General features: G+C 37.3%; 1 protein-coding gene across 1 annotated transcript; it reads left to right on the top strand.

Moving 5' to 3' along the window:
- Positions 1 to 14,856: 14,856 nt before the first annotated feature.
- On the top strand, positions 14,857 to 15,813 carry LOC107484489 (nudix hydrolase 14, chloroplastic-like). The gene is made up of 4 exons (XM_021141563.2): positions 14,857 to 15,060; positions 15,223 to 15,285; positions 15,490 to 15,582; positions 15,679 to 15,813. Exons 1-4 carry the CDS (start codon positions 14,905 to 14,907, stop codon positions 15,811 to 15,813), a joined length of 447 nt encoding a protein of 148 aa, XP_020997222.2. The 5' UTR covers positions 14,857 to 14,904.
- The last annotated feature ends 2,268 nt before the right edge of the window (positions 15,814 to 18,081 follow it).

Genomic DNA, 18,081 nt, shown 5'->3' with positions numbered 1-18,081 from the left:
ACTACAACTACAAAAGCAAGAGATCAACAATAGAAAACCAAATAAAGCACAATTATCATGAATTACCTCAAATTGAATTGAAAGAAGAGAGAAGAAACAAGAGTAGATCTACAACAAAGTATAGGAACAACATAAAGGAATTACAAGAAAAGAATAGAAGAATGATGAATGTAACAACAAAGAATTGAAAGGTAGAAGTAGATGAAAGCATGAATTAAAACTAGATCTAGAAATTTTATTCTAAACCTAATCCTAATTCTAGAGAGAAGTGAGAGCTTCTCTCTCTAGAAACTAACTAATCTTAATCCTAATGTGTAAAAATGATTCAATCCCCTTTGCTCTTCAATCCTTGGCCCTTTTAAAGCACCTTGGCGCCAAAGTTGGTTGCAAAGTGGGCCCCACAGCTACTGAGAATTTTCTGGGCACGAATTCACTTAAAAGTCAAGTATCAGCATCGATGCGTAAGCGCACAGCGCGCGTACGCATCCATGGGCCATTTCGCAGGGTGCGCGTAAGCGCCTGTTGCGGGCGCGCGTCCATGGGCGAATTCAATTCTTTGGCTTTTCATGATCTTCTCCACTTTGTATACTTTTCTCTCACTCCATTGATCCATTCTTATCCTTTTCAACCTGAAATCACTTAACAAACAAATCAAGGCATCTAGTGGAATCAAAGGTGGATTAAAAATCATCAAATTAAAGGTCTAAAAGCATGTTTTCACACTTAAGCACAAATTAAGGGAGAATCACAAAACCATGTCATTTCCTTGGATAAATGTGGGTAAAAGGTCATAAAGTCCCCTAAATGAAGCACAAGATAAACCCTGAAAATGGGGTTTATCAAGTTTAAATTCCAGTTTATATGCCACAAAAATTCTAATTACCCAAAAATAAGAAGATTATATGTCACGCATCCTGTTAAATCAAATAATTAAAATTTAGGAGAAATTGTTTTCAAGCTGTTGTTCAAGTAAAGAGCTTTTCCAAGTTTTACAAGAACTCAAATAGAAAGAGGGTCATACTTCCGTTCCACCTGAATTCATAAGATGAAGAGCGAAAATAATTCTTAAATTATAAATCCATACATAAATTAAAATAGAAAAAGCAATAAAATCAATCCATATAAATAGACAGAGCTCCTTACCTTAACAATGGAGGATTAGTTCCTCATGGTTCAAAGAAGAAAATAAGGATTCTGATAAAATGTATTTTGGTAGTCTGGAATTGAATGAAAAGTTCAATGTTGCATATCCTTTAATATCTAATCCTAATAGATTTGAAATCTAATTATCTAAAATTAAAAAATAATATATTTTTTTAAATATAAAATTTGAATTTAAATCATAATAATCAGCAGGTCTTCAGTTGATGGGTGGGGACCACATGTTTTGTCCATTCTGTAGCTTCTAATCTGTGTTTTCTGGGTTGAAAACTGGGTCAAAACAGCCCAGAAATTTTCCCCAGCATTTTTCTGCACGTCACGCATGTCTGCGTACGCGTCAGTCATGCATACGCATCGATGGTCTTTTTCACAAGTCACGCATACGTGTGAGTCACGCGCACGCGTCACCATGGAAAGCTCCAAATCACGTGCATGCGTGAGTCACGCATTCGAGTCGCTCCTCGTTGCTATCTCCTTTCATTCTTGCTGCAGAAACTCCATCAAATCCAGCTGAATGCTACCTAAAATAAACAAAATTGTAAAAGACTCAAAGTAGCATCCATATTGGCTAAAAGATAATTAATTCTTTATTAAACTCAATAAATTAGATGCAAATTTGCTAGGAAAAGATAGGAAAGATGCTCACGCATCAAAACACCAAAATTGAATTGTTGCTTGTCCTCAAGTAACCAAAACTAATATAAGCTTAGGATGTGAATTTGCATGAGAATGAAAATTCGATTAAGCTCATGTCTCTTCTTATAGTGGGGTTTACAACTGCAATCCTGAATAGTTTTGGCTTCTCACTCTCCTTTGAATAAGAAGAATGTTACTGTCATCTGGAATTAGAATCCGGATAATATTATGAATTCTCTGATCTTTTGTAATTCAATTTAATCCTTGAACACAGCAATTTTTCTTTGGTGCTTTGCACCTTGAGCCTAGCCGTGACTTTAAATGTTTTGTCTCAAGCTTTACTTGACACAGAAACACCACTAGCACTTAATTGGGGAACTCTTTTTAAGTTCTAAATATTATATTTTTTTCAGTTACACCCAGACAGTGGTGCTCAAAGCCTTTGGTGTACTCTGCAATTGATCTCGACTCTAAATGTTTTGTCTCGAGGATTACTTGACACAGAAACACTATAAGCATGTGACTAGGGAAACAACTCTTTGAGCTTTTAATCGTGTCTGACCTCCCTATTCATTGATGCTTAGAGCATTGGACCTTGCTTTTATTTTTCTTTTGCTGTTTCTTTTGCTTCAAGGATTAAACTTTCATTAATTTCATAGAAATCATAATGATTATCTAAATTCCTGTTCCTTGTACATCAACATTCTTTGATTCAAATTTAAATATGCACTATTCATGTCATGCATTCAGAATCACAGAAAATACCACCATATTTAAGTAAATAAGACTACTCTTAAAATTAACTCAATTTTTCATGAAATACATCACTTCTGTATTTTTTATTTGAATTCAAGCTCAGTGGGTAAAATATGAGACATCTTTTTAGAACTAAAGCAATTAAGGGAAAACTAAACTAGACCTAGGATTCTCACTACTAAAAGATCATGCAACAAACAAAGCAAAATAGCAGAAACCCGGAACATAATATAGTAGAAGTGGGAAGGAATATAGAATAAAAGGAACTCAACCACCTAAGTTATTCTAACGGTTGTTTTATTCTTCAGGTTGTGCTCCTCCGTGAAGATGATTCGCCTTCCTAGGTGCCATAAAATTAGACAGCAAAACTCTAAGCGAAGGGTCAACACCAAACTTAAAGGTTTGCTTGTCCTCAAACAAAGAAGAACTGAAAAAAAAAACAAATAATACGATGGAAGAAGAATAAATGGATAAAAGAACAAGAGAGAATTAAGGATTGGGAGAGAGAGAGAAAGAAAAGTAAAACTGGGTGGCGAACTAGTGTAGTTGTGTGGCGCAGGCGACTCGTACGCGTACGGCACGCAAACGCGTGGGTCGCAAAATTTTCTTAATGACGCATAAGCGTCAGGCACGCGTCCGCGTCCCCTGGGTTTTGCGCGATTCGCGAAAAGCCACCCGCGTGCACGAACAACTTTCTGTTCGCATGGCTTGGGAACCAATATTTTCATACGACGCGTGCGTATCATGCACGCGCACGCGTGGATGGCCATTTGTGCAGATGACATCAAATTTGTTCCTCTAGCACACTTCTAGCCCCAAGCCAGCAGAACTATCTGCCCAAACATTCTTTGATGCCGATTTTCAAGGTCACACGTACGCGTCGATGACGCGCATGTGTGGAGTGCTAACATCACCAATGACGCGCATATACACGTGAGGATATTTGTGCGTAAGGCATCATTCCTGCGCCACTCCCGCATAACTCTCTGTTTGCTCATTATTTTTCACGCACACACCTATGACGCGTACGCATCAGCGACGCTTGCGCATCGTGTGCTCATTTTTTTTTTTGAAATATCCGGTTCCTGTTCTAACATAGCTGCATGATCTGAAAAATAGTGAAAACTTAATAAAAATCAAATAAGTAAGAAAACTACTACTACGAAAAACAACTAAGAATGAAAAGGAGCGATCATACCATGGTGGGTTGTCTCCCACCAAGCACTTTTAGTTAAAGTCCTTAAGTTGGACATGTGGTGAGCTCCTTGTCATGGTGGCTTGTGCTTGTACTGATCCAGGAATCTCCACCAATGTTTGTAATTCCAATGGCCACCGTGATTCCAAGCTAGGCGCATAACGCCTTCGAGCAAGTTGAAGCAAATGACAAGGCCCCAAGAGTGTTTATTGTGGGAATGAATTCCAGGGTCCCAAACCTTGCTTTTAAACTCGTCTTCTTGTGGATCACCATTGTTCCCACCAGGTGGCAAGCAATCTAAATTCTCACAGAGACATCCAAACAACCTTCTAGTGTAACGACCCAATTTTCAATATGCCTAGGACATACCGGAAACTGAGTGCTACCAATTTGTCATCCTAATTATTATCTATTATTTATTATATGAGCCTGATTCGTTGTTAAAAGCGTAATTAGTTTGCGAGGTACTTTTTAAAAAAAACGTTTGGATTAATAAACAGAATCATTCATAAGCAATTCACAAATAATAATAGAATAAGAAGTTATAAACAACCACACATAAATACATCTCAAGCAGTTGATAACATTCCGTGAATCAGCCTTTATTAGAGTAAAGATCTTTAGTTAGAACACCCCTAGATATAGCTAAATAATATCTATATACATATATATACATACAACATCCCAAGCCCTGACCTGTTCAAGAAGTCCCTAAGCTGGCACCCAGGCTAGCCTAGACTCTATACTCACCTAGTCCCTCTAAACTACTAAAGTGAGGGAAAGTACGTTCTAAGTCTTCAAAACTCAAGTCAGGTGGAACGTCATCAAAAGGTGGAAGGTCGTCTATCACTCCTATGCACGATCAGTCATTGCCATATGACGTCACTCTAGTTCCTCATCAAGTAGCCACATAACAAGAGTCTTGTACACAAGATTTAGGTTAAAGTTTGCGTACAAATGGGATGTAGACGTTGGCTGGTCTCATCGTATATACATATGAACAGAGAACGAGATTCTCCCTAGACTCAGAAGACTACCTAGAGCGGAATCCTCTTTACGGACGGTCATCAGCAAACTACGGAAGGGTACTCATGCTTCTATCTGAAGGGAGAAGGGAGAGAGAAGGGATAAGAACTGGGGAGTTCTTAGTAGGGTCGGGGTTATTAGTTAAGTTCATTAATCTGTGTCGCTTAGCAGACATATAGCAGAATATAGAGATGCAGTAAATAGAAGGCAGACGAATAAAGAAAATAGAGTAAACTAAAAACAGATCACAAACAGAAGAATATAAGAAAGTAAAACACAAACACAGAGAATAGAATACAAATAAGGAAAGCATACATTTATACAACAATCATAACAGAGGAAATGCACAACCAAGTATGATGCATGTCTGTCCTATGCAGGCCATGAGCTCACGTGTCGGTTTACACCCTGCAACCCGACATTACCCAGGAACTAGTCCTAGATATGGCTTTATTTCTGTAGGTGAACTTCGGCCTATAGATATGGCACCTCTGTAAGTGAACTTCGGCTTACAGAAATAGCGCCCCTGTAAGTGAATTTCGGCCTACAGGTATCACAACTCTCTGTAGGTGAACTTCGGCCTACAGGAGCAACACCCTGAGATACACAATTGATATTCACTGCAGGTGAACTTCGATCTACAGGAATAACAACTCACTGTAGGTGAACTTGGGCCTATAGGACCTCTAGGGCCAATGGAAAAGCAGTAGATGAACATACAACAGAACATCATTCCACAAGGCTTAACTCTTTATTCTTACACTCTTCTCCTCTATTCTCTTTGTTATATTACTCTTTTCTCATTGTCTCTTTACTCTACTCGATTACCCTATTCTCTGTGTCTCTCTACTCTGCTCTGATTTCTCTGTTTAACGTATGTATTTAAAGCTTATGTAAATTTCGGTATGAATAGTTAGTCTGTCCCAAGTATAGGTTCATTAAGTGTATACTGAAATAGTTTAACTTTTCATATTATACCTAACCCTAGTCGCAACTCAAGGACTAACTATGTTGCCCTAGTTCCTTCACTAATTTCTGTCTATTTTTCTGTCATTAATACTCTACAGACTTTTACTTTAATTTTTATCTTTTCTTCAACTTTTTATCTTTTATTTATCTTTGCCTCACTAATATGTTTTTACCACTCCCTAAGTGTCTTATGAAGGTAATTATGAGATCATGCGCTTAAAGCTGTCTTTCTAAAGCTTTTACAAAAAAGTGCCTTTTCCGCATTATTTTATTATTTTTATTAAAATATTATTTTTAATTAAACATTATTATTTATTATTTTATTATTAATTTTCCAAAATTAACTTACCTTTTACTTTTAACATTTAAAAATTACTTTTTACCACCCGTAACTTTTAATATTTCTACTTTAACCACCCTAACTTTCAGAAATTACTAAATAACACCTTAAACACCAAAATTTTTTCTTCCTTGCTCTTTTAAAGATCTAAAGCCTGTTCTTCATTGTTCTTCATCACACTCAAAGTGTTCTTTCTCTGTTTTTACCCGTTTTTCAGTCTTTTCAGCAACCGATTTTTACCATAATTCAAAATAAATTCCCAGCCACTAAAACCCCATATTTTCTACATGTTTTAAACATAAATTGAACCTCAATTTAAGCTCTAGGGTTCGTTTTTCCAACAGCCAAAAGAACACACATTCATAGCTTGAATTTCATCAAATTTCATCAAATTTTCACCAAAATTTCAACAAGAATTACTCATACAAACAATCAATTTCAAACATAGACAAACCATATCATAATCACACAACTCAAACACAATCAATCAAGATTAAATTCGTCAAATCCTACCTTGATTTGCTGCTTCAAATCCGGTTACTCTTTGAACTGTTCTTAAAGCACTTTTTCCTCCTAAATCACATCAAGAACAAATTTAAATCCACAAACCCTCAACTGACCAAATCTCTCTCATCACATTAGGAAGAGATATCTCACCTTAGACGTGCTGGAAATTAACATTTCTTGGCCCTCAAGTCAAGTTAAGCATGATTCCTAAGGAAGAACATCAAGAAAACACATGTTTAAGCATGTTTCCTTGAAAACCGAATTGAAAGGGGAAAGGAACAGCCATATCACCTTATTTCCAGCCTTGGTAAGTTACATGGTTATGTAGAGGAAGAAGAGAGGATCATTTTGGTGAAATCGGAATTTTGATTTGAGTTTTAGTTCAGAAGAAATCAAGCTTTGAAGATTAAATGTTCATGAAAGTTTCTCTCTTTTCTCTCTTGTTATTTTTGGCCAAAAGGGAGTAAATGACCATCCTTGGAGTGTCTTGGGGGTGTAGGGTGATTTGTGATTGGTTGGCTTGGAGGTGGATTAAAATAATATTAAAATATCTCAAGTGTATAACTACTAAAACGAGATGTATCGGAACACTTGTAAAAACATCTCTAAAAATTATTTTCTGAGGTACTAGCATAAATGTCACTAGTAATATATTTATTGTGAGAATAAAACATGTATAATGAGGCCATAGCATTGCTAAAGTCATCAGAGAGTGCTAGTGCTAAGCTACACCAGTAAACTGTGAACCCAGTTAAACTGATTTTCTATTTTTAACTAAAACAAATCAGGTATCTTATAATATTATTTATGAAGCTACTAATACTAATATAATGATAATATTATCCTATTATCTCTCTTCTCTCATGAATCGAGTCCGGTTCATCAAACTGAGACTATTTACGAAAAAATTGGATCAAAACTCCTAACCGATACGGTTCAAAAACTAGGTTCTTCGTGACCGCGTTATCGAGCTTGCCTCAGAAAAAGGTTCTAACTTAAAGATGGCATAATGACAATGAGGATTGAGATACTTGATGATATATCAGAGCTTCTCCCCTTACTGATCCTCCGGAGTTCTCCGTACTTTTAGAAAAGATCTCGCGTACTCGAAAACCGGGGTTGTTACATCTAGACCCATTCAATTGAGCTCTACACCAATCCTTGCACTTCAATTTAGAGCATGCAACCATATTGAACCTTGCTTGACAACTCTTACCACTAACCATCTTCCTCTTACCCTTAATTCCACAAAGAGCTCTAAGTTGACCATCCGTCTCCAGTAGCCCATATTCAAGTGGGAAAGTAAGGGTTAAGGATAGAAATTTTACCCACTTGAATGTTGTATTGGATGGTGATGGCTTTGGAAGTGGTCTTGCAAGCTCCACTCCCTTGTGTTCTTCTTTGAATTCTTCTACCTCTTTGAAAGCTTCCTCAATTTCAACCTCTTCCTTTTGGTATCTTTCTTCTAATTCAATCTCTTTTTTATTGCTTACCAAGGGCATGGGAGGTTGTGCATCTTCCTCTTCTTCCATATGTGAGGGTGGAAAGTTCTCTAATTCACTGGAGTATAAACTCCTTTGATTAGTTTCCTCACTTTCTTTCGTAGGATCTTGCATTGTATCTCTTGGGAAGGAATTTGCTTGTTCCTCTTCCTGGTTCTTGATCATCGTCTGCACATATTTCTCTACATTTTTGACACTTGTCTTTATATCATGTAGGAATTCTTTCATGAGAAGCTCAAGATCTGATGGTATTTGAGATGGATAAGGAGATGATGGTTCTTGATATGCATAAGAAGGAGGTGGTGATTCTTGATAGTTGGAACATGGAGTATTAAAGTTTCTTTGGTTTTGACTTTGCCAACCAAAATTTGGATAGTTCCTCCATCCACCATAATATGAATCACTACTTGGGTGTGAGTAGTAACCCATGTGATCTCTCTCCATTATTTTTCCTTAGCACAAAACACCAAAAAGGATTAAACGCACCATGTTGTAAATAGGAAAGGAAAGAAGAAAGAACAGAATTCTAAGAATTAAAATAAAACTAACTAGGAAACACCAAACTTAATTTCAGAAATTAAGAAAAATATTGGTGCTATTTATTTATTTAATTTTTTTGTTTCGAAATTTTTTTAAATAAAATTTAAATAAAATTAAAACTAAAACGCCTAATCTAAGCAATCAAACAACTGATAATTGTTAATCACAATCAATCCCTGGGAACGTCACCAAAAATTTGGTGCGTTGATTTAACAACCACAGACTAACCCGCAAGTGTACCAAGTAATACCTCAGGTGAGTGAGGGTCGATCCCATGAGGATTGATGGATCAAGCAACAATTGTTAAAAGATTCACTTAGTTAGGGAAGCAGAAAGGGGTTTTGAGATATTCAAAAGGCTTAAATTTGAAAATATCAGAAGGCAGGCACGCAAGTAAATAAGTTGAAAAATAAAATATGGAGAAAATAGTTAAGGCTTCAGAGTTATCTATTTTTCCAGATTAACTTTTCTTACTAACTATTTTAATCATGTAAGATTTAATGTATGGCAAACTATGTGTGACTAGACCCTAATTCCTTAGACCTTTCTAGCATCCTCTAAAATTCATCGACTACCCATCTTTGAGTTGATCACCATTGTTCCAACCGGGTGGCAAGCAATTTGAATTCTCACTGAGGCCGCCAAACAACTTTCTAGACCCATTCAATCGAACTTGATACCGATCCTTGCACTTCAACTCTGAGCATTCAACCATAGTGAACCTAGGATTGTGTTGCCAACCACTAACCATCTCTCTTTTACTTTTATAGCCACAAAGAGCCCTCAGCTGCCCATCTGCCTCAAGAAAACCATATTCAAGTGGGAAAGTAAAGGTTAAGGATAAGAATTTTACCCACTTGAATGTTGTATTAGATGGTAATGGCTTTGGGAGAGGTGTTTCCAATGGTCTTGCAAGCTCCACTCCCTTGTGCTCTTCTTTGAATTCTTCCACCACTTTGCAAGCCTCTTCAACTTCAACCGCTTCCTCTTGGTAGCATTCTTCCAATTCAATCTCTTCTGCATTGCCTACCAAGGGTATAGAAGGCTGTGCTTCTTCTTTTTTAATCTCTATGTCCAGTCTAGTGGGGGAGGATTCAATTTTAGGTAAGAATTCATCAATGATTAAATCCATCTCATGATCAACCTCCTCTAAGTCTTCAACCGTGATATGCCTTGGAGGATGTACACCCTCCTGAACATTAAATTCAAATGTCTTGGTAGGAGGTTCTATGACTGGAGTTTTCCATAGAGGTTTCGCATCTCCCAAGTCTTCAACCACTTCCTCTTCTTCTATAGTTTCGTCTTTCTCCACTTGCTCTAGTACAAAATCAAACTCCTCCTTGATGTCTTCCGCTTCATGATAACTTTCTTCAAGTGTCTCTACTACCTCCACCCTTTGGGTCTTCTCTTGCGTCTTTGGAAATAAGGCTGCGTGCAACCAATCCATTGCATCCCTAAGACGATCCGTTCTCTCTTGTTTTATGTCAGTAGCATAATTGGGATCGTGTTGCTCTTGGATTGATAGATGTGGGTGCTCTTCCATGGGGGATGGTGATGAGATGGAGAGATCATTATGTGGTTGATAAAGAAGTGAACTAGAGCTTGAGGGTTGATTGTTGAGGGTAGTTAGTGATTCAATCCAGGAGGCGAGAGCTTGTATAGCAGAGTTCATACCCTTTTTGGTAGAGTTAAGCATGTTCTCCATGGATGTTTGCCCCTGGTGAATAACATTGAGGATGTTGTTATCCAGTGGAGATTGGGGTAGGTAGGATGGTTCATTATTTTGGAGAAATGATTCATAATAGGATGGTGGTTCTTCTTGGTAAGGATATGGAGATGGTGAATATTGAGGTGGTGGTTCATAATGTGGCTCATATAGCTCTTGGTATGGTGGGCAAGGATTAGGGGCTTGTGAGTGTGGTAGTTCTTGGGAGTAATTGGGTTGGACTTGGGGTATCTCTTTGTTTGGTTCATATGGCTCATAGGGACGTTGAGGAGGAGGGGGTTCATAGACGTGTTGTGGTGGGTATTGAGTATCACGAAACGGTCCACGCTTTTTTCTTGCCACACTTCAAAAGCGTGGCCAAAAGTGGTCAATGGCCACACTTTTATGAGGGTGGCAATAGATTAGAGATTTGGCCACTTTTTTATTGCCACGCTTCAAAAGCGTGGCGAAAATCATCAACGGCCACGCTTTTGTATGTGTGGCAATTGGTTAGAGAAACGGCCACGCTTTTTTTTTACCACGCTTCAAAAGCGTGGCCATAAAGAGAAACAAGGACGTTTTGAAAGCGTGGCGACAGGGTTTCATTACGGCCACACTTACAAAGCGTGGCCATATCCTAGTACGCTTTTGGCACTCTTTAAAAGCGTGGCCAAAAGGTCCTTTTCTGCCACGCTTCAAAAGCGTGGCTGTAGAGCAAAACAGTGACGCTTTAAAAGCGTGGCGAGAGGGGCTCCAACCCATTGACCCTAACCCGGCCCCTGACCCGCTCCGAACCCGGTCCCCAACCCAAGGACACTAACCCTAATCACTCGAAACCCTAAGCCTGAAGAGCGCCTCCCATTAGCCTTAGCCCTTCACCCTTCAGCCTTCGCACTTCGCCCTGAACCCTTCGCCCTTCGCCCTTCACCATTCGCCCTTAGCCTTCGTCACTCGAAACCGCTCATCGCACTGTCTCCTACCTCGGCGACCTTATGGCCTCCTTCAATTCAAAAATGTCCGTACTCTCTCTCTCTCTTTCATAAACCCTTCCTCACTTCAATTCTCTCTTTGATCGCCGTTTCGTTTACTAGCTTTTGATAATTAGGTTTTTCTTTACTTTCCTTCGTTTTCGATTGTTATTTGAAAGATGATTTGCGTGTGCTTGTTGATCTGAGGAAGCTGTAGTTCCTGTTTGAGAATGACTTCTGCTTCACTCTCATCGTGCTCAATTCGCTTATCTCTCACTTGATTCCTTTTAACTTATTCTATCGTTTTCGTGAGACTCGGTAGATTACTGGATTTCAGTATCCTGCTAGGCTTCTTTAATTATAGCTAATTAAGTGGCGAACATAGTCTCTGTGAATAAAATTTTTTACTTCAGAATTCGTTAGCAACTGGAATGTAGGTATCGATCATAGTTTTTACATAAAAGGTTGAACTGTTTTTGTGTGTGTGTGTGATCAAGTTAAAAGGATTGTGCAGAATAGTTAGGGTAAAATTTGCTATCGTAGATAGCAGTGAATCAAGTAATCGTGTTTTTAAGTTTCTCTAAATTGAAGCATAATGTGTTCTTTTGAATCTTTTCTTTCAGCTCAATGCAGAGAAGAGCCCTTTTCAGCGGACTTATGCGACTCAGGTGTGTTTGTTTACTGCTTTCTTAAGCTACTGCTTCTTGAAAACGCTTTGTTTGTAGTTACCACTACTTCTTGAAAACGCTTTGTTTGTAGTTACTGGCTTGTTCTTGGTTGATTAACTCTGTTACTGGCTTACTGCTTGATGATTAATTGATACCCTCATTCTTGCTTGTTCTTAGTTGATTAACTCTGTTTCTGGAAGTGAAATCATGGATAAGATTACAGGGTTTTGTGTTTTTGTTGAAATTATTGATAAAAATGGCTTTGCTATGCTGCTGCTGCTGTTTTTGAATTTCTGGCTCTGCTGTTTTTGAATTTTTGTTGATTTCATGGTTTTTGTTGATTATTTGTTGCTGTTTTTGAATTTTTGTTGATGATTTATTTGATTTCTGGTTCTGTTGTGCAGCTGGTGTTTTTTATTGTGTTAATGAGAGCTGCTATTTTTTACTGTGATGTTGATTTATTGATTCCAATTATGGATGATTATTTGTTGAATGATTATTTGATTTCTGGGTCTGCTGTGCTGCTGCTGCTCTGATTTAATAATAAAATATTTTGTATTATATATGCTTTCCACTCTAGTTCCAGTTGTCATCCCTATTTGACAATGAGAAAATCCAGCTTTACCACCCCTAATTATATTAATGTATTCAATACACTTGTAACTTGACTCTAAATAATAAATTTTAATTACTCTATTTCTTAATAAATTTTAGATAATTTATTGTGCCAAACATGCTAATATATTCTTCTTTTCCTGTGCAATATTCAGGCTGCAACTAAAGTTCTTGCTCGACAGTTGGTAAGGCTTACGCAGCAGATTGCTAACCTTCAAGGTAGTCGAGAGTTCGAAACATCTTATATATTGAAATAGCCTTCTGTCAAAAGTTTTGAAAGTATTAAAAACTATTATTTCTCTCTAGTCTTTAGATAATTTATTGTGCCAAACATGCTAATATATTCTTCTTTTCCTGTGCAATATTCAGGCTGCAACTAAAGTTCTTGCTCGATAGTTGGTAAGGCTTACGCAGTAGATTGCTAACCTTCAAGGTAGTCATGCTCAGATGAGAGGCATAGCAACTCACACACAGGTAAAGAACAAGCATTCAGAAATTGTGCTATGTTTAACTGTATATAGCATGCTGATAACTCTGACTCCGATCTTCTACTGTGGAGATCTAAGATCTGGTTGAACTTGACTGATTTTATTTAATGTGCATAGCTTGTGTGTTTATTTTTCGTTTTTCTTGTTGTCGTGACTGTTCGCTGGCCTTATTGTCTGATCTAATTTTTCTTCTGATCTGGTTGCTGGACGGCCTTTTGTTTGATAGAGTATCATATTATGGTGTAGCTCATATTTTTCTTAGCCCCTTTTTTTCTTTGAAAACTGTAGCTCATATGTAATTTATGGTGTAGTTTGTGTAATATTGCAGTCTATTGTTTCCATGCTCTCACCAATAATTGATTGATCATGCTCTCACCAATATTTCTTTTTGATTAATCTGGTTTAGCTCATTCTGTTTAGCTTGTTTAGTTCAACTAATTTAGTTTAGTTGAATTAGGTGATTAATTAGAGAATCTGGACTGTTATATGAACTGCAATGATTTCAGTTTGTGGAACTGGTTAAGTCTATGGATTCTGTTTGCTGCTTGCTTGAACCTGGGAAACAGCTATTTACTGCTGCTGTTTAATAAGTGTTGCTGCTTCGTGCCATGTGTTAGAGACCTAGTAGATCTAGAAATTGTGCTATGTTTAACTGTATATAGCATGCTGATAACTCTGATTCTGATCTTCTACTGTGGAGATCTAAGATCTGGTTAAACTTGACTTATTTTATTAAATGTGCATAGCTTGTGTGTTTATTTTTCGTTTTTCTTGTTGTCTTGACTGTTCGCCGGCCTTATTGTCTGATCTAATTTTTCTTCTGATCTGGTTGCTGGACGGCCTTTTGTTTGATAGAGTATCATATTATGGTGTAGCTCATATTTTTCTTGGCCCCTTTTTTTCTTTGAAAACTGTAGCTCATATGTAATTTATGGTGTAGTTTGTGTAATATTGCAGTCTATTGTTTCCATGCTCTCACCAATAATTGATTGATCATGCTCTCACCAATATTTCTTTTTGATTAATCTGGTTTAGCTCATTCTGTTTAGCTTGTTTAGTTCAACTAATTTAGTTTAGTTGAATTAGGTGATTAATTAGAGAATCTGGACTGTTATATGAACTGCAATGATTTCAGTTTGTGGAACTGGTTAAGTCTATGGATTCTGTTTGCTGCTTGCTTGAACCTGGGAAACAGCTATTTACTGTTGCTGTTTAATAAGTGTTGCTGCTTCGTGCCATGTGTTAGAGACCTAGTAGATCTAGAAATTGTGCTATGTTTAACTGTATATAGCATGCTGATAACTCTGATTCTGATCTTCTACTGCGGAGATCTAAGATCTGGTTGAACTTGACTGATTTTATTTAATGTGCATAGCTTGTGTGTTTATTTTTCATTTTTCTTGTTGTCGTGACTGTTCGCTGGCCTTATTGTCTGATCTAATTTTTCTTCTAATTTGGTTGCTGGATGGCCTTTTGTTTGATAGAGTATCATATTATGGTGTAGCTCATATTTTTCTTGGCCCCTTTTTTTCTTTGAAAACTGTAGCTCATATGTAATTTATGGTGTAGTTTGTGTAATACTGCAGTCTATTGTTTCCATGCTCTCACCAATAATTGATTGATCATGCTCTCACCAATATAAAAAGATGGATTTAGGCATTCGTTTCTTCCTCTTTCACACCCTGCAGGTTTTGACAGCTACTAAAATTAGATATTGGAGGTTTTGTTCAATTAGATGCTAGGTTTTGACAAGTCTCCATGAGATGTAATGGCAAAAGAGAATTGATAGGCACACAGTTTCTTCTTGTTATCATGCTATATAAAAAACATGTCTCAGTTGTGGTGGTTTGGTTTGGTTTTTGTTGTTTTCCATTGTAGGAATGCTATTGATTCCTCTTTATTCAAGCAATGGTTGCATAACTTGCAAAGTGAGATTGGGATTCTAGCTGATGGCACCTTGGCTCTGAGACAAGTTCTAATTCAGGTAATTGCATCATCAGTGTTTAAAAAGTGGATATGATTTCTGATAATTAGGCCTTGTTAAGTGGTAATTTTAGTAACTGACTAACCTGTTAGTCTTCTAGTCTTATTCATGTTCTCAAATCAAAATCAACAAAACTAGTTGGACTCTTTTTGGTGTAAACAGGGTGTAGACATGTTTGGAAAGCGCATTGGGTTTCTCAAATTTAAAGCTGACATTTATAAGCCAGTCTATGTTTCCATTTTCTTGTGTTAATTTTAGCAAGGGGCTATGAACTAGTATGTGGTATCTAAAATGCACAACTATTAGGATCTTTTGCTTCTTACCTTACGTTCTCAGGCATCCATCATTTCTCTTTTGCTTGTAATTTCTTTGCACTTGCACCTGATGCTGATTTCTTTCTTTATATATAATAAAGTAAACCGTGATTAGGTTCCAGGTATTGTATTTGCAAGAGGACCTGCTGTGACTGTGTTGATACTTCTGGAATCAGATGGTGAAACTTATGCTGTCCTTACTGAACAGGTTCTTAGATGTTGGATCCTTGCAGAGAGAACTATGTTTTTTTTCAAACATTTTAACTAGAGTTCCATATTATGCTTATTATTTTTTATTTATCAGGCAAGGGTTCCTACTGGAAGAATTATTTTGGAATTGCCTACTGGAATGTTGGATGATGACAAGGGTGATTTCGTTGGCACTGCAGTTCGTGAGGCTTCTCTCTCTCTCTCTCTCTCTCTCCAATTCTCTTCATAGCTTAGTTGTGCCTCTGACAGGTTGAAGAGGATACTGGCATAAAGTTCAAACTTGAAGACATGGTTGATCTCACTAATTATTGTTTGATTTGTCTTGTAATAAAAATTGCATACTATATTTGTAGGTTTGGTAATAAAAAAGGATTGAAAATTTATATTGTGTAGCAATGAAGATCAAGTAACAAAAAGAATTTTTTTTTAATTTAACAAGGCTTTCGCCACGCTTTTAAAGCGTGGCTGTATATTTTGCTATGGAGCGTGGCCGTATCTCTACCTATCACCACGCTTTAAAAGCGTGGCCGTATATCCACCGGCCGTATCTCCACCTACATCCACATTTTAAAAGCGTGGCCGTATCTCCACCTACAGCCACGCTTTAAAAGCGTGGCCGTATTTCCCACCTACAGCCACGCTTTTCCAAGTGGCAGTTTGTAAAAAAGCGTGGCAAACAAAAAGCGTGGCAATAGGCTGCAAAAAGCGTGGCGATAGAGCAACCGCCACCCTTTGATAGGTCACCCTTTCAAAAGCGTGGCGGTAGCTCAAAAAGCGTGGCAAAAAGCTATTGCCACGCTTTTTTCAACTTTTCGCCATGCTTTAAAAGCGTGGCAAAAGACGTGTTTTCTTGTAGTGACTATAACCATTGTCTTGGTATGCATCATGGAATGATTGTTGCTTATAGTACATTGGAGGGGTTGATGCCAAGAGGGTTGATCAAATCCTTGTGGCTCCTCCCATCTTTGATTGTTCTAACCATGGTGCATGTTGGCATTATAATCTCCTCTTCCTATAACATAATTATAACCATGCTCGTAGCCAGAGGGGTGAAAAGTCATAGTAGAAAAGAAAAACAAAAACTAATAAAAATAGGTAACTAAGTCCTAAAACTAATAAAAACTAAGAACAAGTAAAAAGCAAATATTTACAATAACCAATAATAAGGCACACGTTTGTAATTCCCCGGCAACGGCGCCATTTTGACGAACAGATTTTTGACGGTTTAGAATTTCACAAAAATAAATTCCTGTTGTAACTATAGTTTCTAAACCAACAAAGAATCCTTTCGTACAAAAACTTGTTTGTCACTAAAGTAAACCCAATAAAAATTAATAACCGAAGTATTTAAACATCGGGTCATCTCTCAAAGAATTGCAGGGAGGTGTAGTTATTGTTGGTTATGAAATTGTATCTTTTTAGGGTTTTGAAATAAGGAACAAGAAAAGTGAATTGCAAGAAATTAAATTAATAACTAATAAATTTCTTAGCAAGGTATGAGAAATGGACGTCCTATCCTAGTTATCCTTATCAGTTGTGATGAGAATTTTTCATTGATCCCACTTAGTTAACCCTTGGTAAATAAAGGAAAGTCAAGTGGACTAATCAATTTGATTCTTCAAGTCCTAGTCAACTCTAAGGAAAGACTAGCTTTAGAGGGATCCAAACCAACCAGTAATTTTCAATTATCAATCAACAAAGGATTTTGATAACTCAACTGTTTCCAATTAATCAATTCAAGCTAAGAATGTAAAAAGCTAAATTAAAATCATAAATATGAAATACCTCAGTTTGCATTAAATAAAGAAATCAAATCTAACATGGAGTTCATAAACCAAATTGGATAAGAAGAGATTCAACAAGAAGAATAGATAAACCAAAGTACTAGAATAAATAAAAGTAGAAGAGAATTAAATTAAAGGAACATTGAATTTGGAATTGAGAAGAAACAATCCTAAAATTAAGAGAAATCCTAAATCCTAAAACCTAGAGAGAGGAAAGAGCCTCTCTCTCTAGAAAACTACATCTAAAACTTCAAATTGTGTGAATGAGAACTGATTGAATGAATAAATGATTCCCCCACTCTACAGCCTCTAATCTGTATTTTATGGGCCAAAAACTGGGTCAAAAACAACCCAAAAATCGCCCCTAACATTTTTCTGCAACTGTTGTACGTCGCGCATGTCACGCATATGCGTAGGTCACGCGTGCGCATCATTTCTCAAAACTCCTTGTCACGCATACGCATCAGTCACGCGTATGCATCTCTTGTATTATGCGCTAGTCACGCGTACGCGTCAGGTGCGCGTGCGCGTCGCTATGGAATGCTTCAGATCACGTGCATGCGTAGGCCATGCGTGCGCATCGAGTCTCACTAGTCAGCTTCATTGTTTCTTTGTATTCCTCCCATTTTTGCAAGCTTTCTTTCCATTTCCAACCCATTCCTGCCCTATAAAACTTGAAAACACTGAACATACAGATCACGATATCAAATGGT

Source organism: Arachis duranensis, chromosome 4 (assembly GCF_000817695.3).
Source record: "Arachis duranensis cultivar V14167 chromosome 4, aradu.V14167.gnm2.J7QH, whole genome shotgun sequence".
NCBI classification, from domain to species: domain Eukaryota; kingdom Viridiplantae; phylum Streptophyta; class Magnoliopsida; order Fabales; family Fabaceae; genus Arachis; species Arachis duranensis.
Note: the sequence above shows the minus strand (reverse complement) of the source record. Positions and strands in the feature narration are given on the sequence as shown.